General features: G+C 34.2%; 1 protein-coding gene across 1 annotated transcript; it reads right to left on the bottom strand.

Moving 5' to 3' along the window:
• Positions 1–380: 380 nt before the first annotated feature.
• Positions 381–5,223, bottom strand: LOC127743916 (calcium-dependent protein kinase 28-like). The gene is made up of 12 exons (XM_052256131.1): positions 4,660–5,223; positions 3,876–4,006; positions 3,684–3,725; positions 3,422–3,533; positions 3,258–3,336; positions 2,897–3,066; positions 2,566–2,692; positions 2,323–2,438; positions 2,107–2,214; positions 1,943–2,005; positions 1,610–1,783; positions 381–1,095 (listed from the first exon to the last, which is right to left on the bottom strand). The coding sequence occupies exons 1-12, from the start codon at positions 4,939–4,941 to the stop codon at positions 928–930; spliced, it is 1,572 nt and encodes a 523-aa protein (XP_052112091.1). The 5' UTR covers positions 4,942–5,223; the 3' UTR covers positions 381–927.
• Between the last annotated feature and the right edge of the window lie 856 nt (positions 5,224–6,079).

Raw genomic sequence — 6,079 nt, 5'->3', positions numbered from 1 at the left:
AGCAGATATTAAAATTTTAGTACTAATCTCTAAACTACTAAACATGATACTGAATTTTAGTCTTTCCGTCTCTTACCCTATCTTACCGTTACAGAAATACTTTTAAATAAATCGGTTAGCAAAGTGATCCTTAAAAAAGAATGGTATTTAATGTTTAATAATCTTTCTAATACTTAATTAAATGTATTTAGAACCTTGTAAAACTTCCTATATTTAGTTGCTAGGATTTAGGAAGAGTATTTGTGAAGAAGATTTATCATTATCCATTATTGTTACATGATTCTACTTCTACCTTGGCCAGCAAAATCGTATCATCAATAGTGGGAAACTTACTAAGATGTTTTTGGGGTTTATGTACAAAAAAAAAAACTCAGTTCTAGTTACACTTCATATTCAAATCAGTACACACCACATGTAATGTAATCATTAGCACAATACCAGGTCGAACTTGCTTTTTTGGGAGGAAATGACTAAACTAAGAAAAGTTTGAAAATGGCAAGACAATAGAACTCTATCAACATATTTCTTGTTCATTTGCTGCTCCTTCCTTTTTCATTTTCCCCCCAATTTCTGACTAGAAGATATATTTATTTATAGTTACACATTATTACATGAATGACAAACCAAGAACACCCCCCACAAATAAATCATGTACACTGATGAAACCTGAAAATATTTTATGCACAAACTCTACCAAAAACCTCTTGACGTAGTCCTTAAGGAATATAATCACTGTGCGGGGGCGCACGCCACTGTAACTGGAGTTCGAGTTCCATAGATTGTCAGAGCAGACGAGCGAAAAAAAAATGCAGAAATAGATAACAGTCTTAATGGCTTCAGCACAATCTGCACAGAAGATAATCTTAGAAGGAACTCTACTCCACTCACAATACTTGCTTAACTGAGCCTCTGACTCCGAAACAACCTCTATTCTAAGATTGTAGTGCGCCGGTTGCCGCTGGGGCTTGGCAAATTCCGAGAACCAATGCTTGCAGTTCTTAGGAGTCTGCGAAATTCTGGAAGGCTGATTTTTCCATCTTTGTCAATGTCAGCTTCCTCAAGCAGAGGATCAATTGAACCTCTTAATCCTGTATGCTGAAAATGGCCAAAAGGTTACATTAGTTGCAGAAAATCATAGATGCAAATATTGGTGAGCATTCACCGGGAAACAAATCTTAAATAAGGTTAAATTACTTTGGAAACCTTTTATAGTATCTTAATCAGTTTTTAATTAGATCCTTCTAGTTTAAATATTTATAATAAAATCCCTATACTGTACAAACATTTTCAAATAGGTCCATTTAGTTTAAAACTTTTCTGATTAAACTCCCAAACTAGACAAAAACTCTTTAAAAAAAACATTCTTTAGTATAGGGATTTGGTTTCAAGATTTATTAATTAGAAAGACCTAGTTGAAAAATATTTGTTAACATAAGGAATTGAGTAAAAATGTTTAAACTATAGGGATGTGATTGAAAATTGTTGTGAAATCAGAGGCTTAATTGCAAATATTTAAACTAGATTTCAAAAGTAATTAAACCTTTAAATAATTGAGAGAAAAAACTTCCTTAAAAAATGTTTGGGTAGCTTGAAAAAGACAGAGACCAACCATTCTTAGTTCCTCCGGAGTAATATATCCATCCTTGTCTATGTCGAATTTCTCAAAAGCAGCCTGTGATCGTCGCTGCCACTTTGCAGAGTCATGTTCCTCCAATTGGTGAACATGTAATGTAGCAGCCACAAACTCAGTGAAATCCACTAGCCCATCTGTGTTGCTATCTATCTGCAAATATATAAGATTGAATTTTACTATTTTAACAAGCCAAAGGCAATATTAAGATTCCTGAGATCACTATCATCAATCACCAAAGAAACTCCATGTCTTAAAAGTTGAATTATGGCTGATTATGTGTACTGTCTGCACAATATCACGCATACTCACCGCTTGCAATATCTCTAGAACACGCGATTCTTTCAACTTCCAAGGTAGATCTTTAGCAAGAGCCTGAGCAAAAGTGGGGGAAACCGTGGTTAAGGGAATAATTACTCATTAATTGGTAATGTATTTAGATACTAGTTACAAAGCAAGTAAATTTAACAGGCTACCTGTCTCATCTCTTCCAGACTAATTGAACCATTTTTGTCCACATCAATCGCGTCAAATTGATCTCTTAGATCAGCCAACTCTTCTTCATTAAGTGTACTCGCCAATGCCTGGAAGATTATCAGGTAAGAGAAAAGCAGGACGGCTGGACCTATCACATTCTATGCCTACTGCCTGATATAACATGTAAAGGTTATAACTTAACTAATTTGTCTTACCCTCAATGCAAATTGTTTCAACCGGCTATACTTCACAAACTGGCGCATGTTGCTCAGAACTGATATATCAATAGGAATCTCCGATGCTTCTCCTCCTTCTCTAACCCATGGATGTGCTGGAAATATCAGGAATTTACAATAAGTCAAAGCAATTAAACATCAAGGGAAGCTTTTATTGTAAATTAACATATCAGAGTCTTCTTAATAAAAAATGTAATAAAATACACACAATTGGATACATACACAAAGCCTGAGCAGCAGTTAATCTTGCCCGAGGATCCTTTACCAACAATTTCTTCACAAAATCCTTTGCTGCACTGCTTATAGTTGGCCATGGTTTCCTGCGGAAATCAGGCTTGTTACGTAAGACCTGCATGGACAGATTATATCAGATCATACATTTAATGTAGCAACAAACAAAAGTTGTAAAACAAATTATTTGATCACAATCAATAGGCAAGGAAAGTAAGGGGCCAAAGATTTATTATTTATGCCACTAAAAAAACAAGAATAGATCACAATACCCCAAAAATTGTAAAACTTAAAAGAATGGACTAATGTTAATGTATAGTACCTCCTTGAAAATACCATCCTCGGTCTTATCCCAAAATGGACGTTTCCCACAGAGTAATATGTAAGTAATAACACCTATGCTCCACACATCTGACTCAGGGCCCGACTTGCGTTTTAAAACTTCAGGCGCAACATAGTAAGCACTGCCAACTATATCATGAAATTTTTTTCCTGCATTTTTTCCCCGAAAAATAACAAATAATTGTCAAATAAAGATCACAAAGATGTCTGATAACTCAAACAAAAAAAGGAAAATGATGGTAATAATAATAAAAGTAATAAAGTATACCGTGTTTGATAGAAAAAAAAAAGAGGGGGTTGGGGCAGGAAAAACAATCATGCACATTAAAGTATTTCCTCACCAGGTTTTATGAAATCTGACAAACCAAAATCTGTAGCCTTTAAAGGTGAGTTTTCTTTGGTTGATTTGAAAAGGAAGTTCTGCATGCAAAGAAAAAATATATAATTTTGACAATGGCTCCATATGACTCAGATTTGCTAGGTATCCCAATGAACTTAACCCTACCTCTGGTTTCATGTCGCGGTGTACCAAACCATGTAGATGACACTCAGCAGCAACCTTGAGCATCTGCCTGACAACCACTGCGGCATCTTTTTCACTATACCGACTGTTCTTCCTGATTAAAGCAAATGAAGAAGTGAGTTTTGGTACGATAAATCGAGCTCAGACAAAAATTGGAGTCATTAATGAGTCCGTCACTGCAATCTCAATATGAACTCAGAATAGACACCTAGCTCAGTAAAATACTGATACAAACAATACTTACTTGGCCAATATCCGATCTAGCAGTTCTCCACCCTCACACAACCTAATAAAATAAAGGAGGTAAGGCTTAACTCAACATTAGCATGACAATAATACATGATTTTATAGGATAAATTCAGACTACATTGCAATAAATTACTAGTCAAAACCAAATGAACACAGGAAAAAAAGGCCAAAAATGAAACCAACTTACTCCATAACTATGTACACATAGGAATCATCTTCAAAAGCATTGTAGAACTGAACCACATTCTCGTGGCCAGCAAGTGCTTTCAGTATCTTGACTTCTCGCTTGACGTCCTCCACAGCTATAGGAAGAACCATCTGCCAACAAATTCAAGAGATAATAAATTTAGAAATGCATGATTTTATCTAAGCTCACATCACTTCTGTGTGGCTAGACTGACACTAAACACACAACCACATAGCTGCTTAGCCTTAGGAATGCAATACACAGGTAAAAGAGAGAACCACAGTAACTACGAGCCGAGCAGCTACAATTAGAATAACCAACCACAATCTGAGAACTTAATCTCGATGCAGTTTAACAAACCTTTTACACAGTCATCCAATTATTTACTCAAGTCACTGGGATTTAGGAATAGTTGACTCTTTCAATAATAGCTACCTCAAAACTCATTCACCACTCACCTATACACCATACATTTTATATAATAAGTTGACAATGTAAAATACCAACATTATTAGTGTACAAAAATCAAATTTCCAAAAAATAAAAAATAAAAAACCATATTCATACACCAGAAAATTTCAGCAAATGAAAGTCAACATTCAACAAATCTGAGCACACCGTCAGCATCATCATCATCCAACAACCAAATCAAGAATTGCAGAGCCTCAATCACCCAAACCTTAATCGACTTCACCACTTACGCTTGAAATCTCAACAAATATTCCAGCTGTAATAACTGAAATCCTAACTAACTAACTAATCATAACTAAATAAACAAATCTACCTTTGCCTTATCGAGCCTCTTAACGGCGACGCGGTGGCCATCGGCCTTGTCAATTGCGACATAGGTGTAACCGAATTGACCGTGACCTAACAACTTGCCAAGGGAGTAACGGTCATCGAAGTCTTTGTCGTAACCGAAATCGGTTCGCTTGCCGCACGGCACGTGCTTGTGCGTAGGCCGTTGCTTCTGCTGCTGGTGATGCCGTTGGTGTTTGTGTTTGTTGTGATGCGACGTCGTATTGGAGCCGCTAACGACTTTAGATGCGGAAAAGCACGCGCCCATGATTGAGTGTTAGTGAAAAGAGAATAGTTATTGTTTGAGATGGTGATGCGGTGTTGGGAATAATAATAATGAGGAGTGTTAGTCGTCGTAGTAATAATAATAATAGGGAGTAGGTAGTAGTTGTCATTCATTTGATGAGAGAATAGAAAAGATAATAAGATATATGAATTAAGAAAGTGTTGTGTGTGTGTGTGTATCTGTGAGAGAGAAGAGGAAAGGTTGGAGCAGGGAGGAGGAAGAAGGGAAGAAGGAGGGGAGTGGTCAAAACGGACTTTTGAATGGAGAGTTAGTCAGACAGACTCTACTACTCTCTTCTGTTGATTTTTGGTCTTAAAATCATTTTTTTTTTAAGTACTATATGTAATTATTGCTTTAGAGTGCGTAGATTAACCAATAACCATGTTAAATAATGCCAATGGACTTTGTGAGTTCTGAATTAATCCATATCTAAGTGAAGGAAGGAAACTTTTTTAAAGTAATGTTACGTAAATAAAATTTAGAGTATCATTTTCGTTTCAAACGTTTGGGATAAGTTTTAAAGTTGTTCTTAACGTTTCAATCGTTCTATTTAAGTTCTTAACGTTTTAAAACTGATTGTCTTGCCGTTAGAAATCCGTTAACATAATTGACGGCGGGACAAAATTGAGACAATTTTAAAACGTTGGGGACTTAAATTGGACGAAAACGTTAAAGACAAAAATGATACATAGAAATAAATTTTAATTTTATCCTTCAATAATATCAATTTTTTACTATATATAGTATTCAGTTATTTTTTAATCACATCTAAGTAAATTACACTTAATCATATTAATTTTATTTTAAATAAATTATTTTTTATAATTTTATTCTTAAAGATTTTTAGCTATCATGAAATATTTGTAGAATGACTAGTATATAAACTTACAGAAAAGAAAAAAATAATATATATACAATAAAATATAAATTATACCTTTTGTCTCTAATGTATCAAAATTCTTTAAAATTATAAAAAAATAAATTTATTTAAATTGAAAGTAATGTGATTAAGTGTAATTTATTTAGATGTAATTAAAAAATAATTGAATACTATGTACAGTAAAAAATTAATATTATTGAAAGATAAAATTAAATTAAAATTTAATTTTATGTATTTTTT

The sequence above is a fragment of the Arachis duranensis genome, unplaced genomic scaffold (genome assembly GCF_000817695.3).
Source record: "Arachis duranensis cultivar V14167 unplaced genomic scaffold, aradu.V14167.gnm2.J7QH unplaced_Scaffold_165934, whole genome shotgun sequence".
Lineage (NCBI taxonomy): Eukaryota > Viridiplantae > Streptophyta > Magnoliopsida > Fabales > Fabaceae > Arachis > Arachis duranensis.
This window is presented reverse-complemented; position numbering and strand designations above follow the sequence as displayed.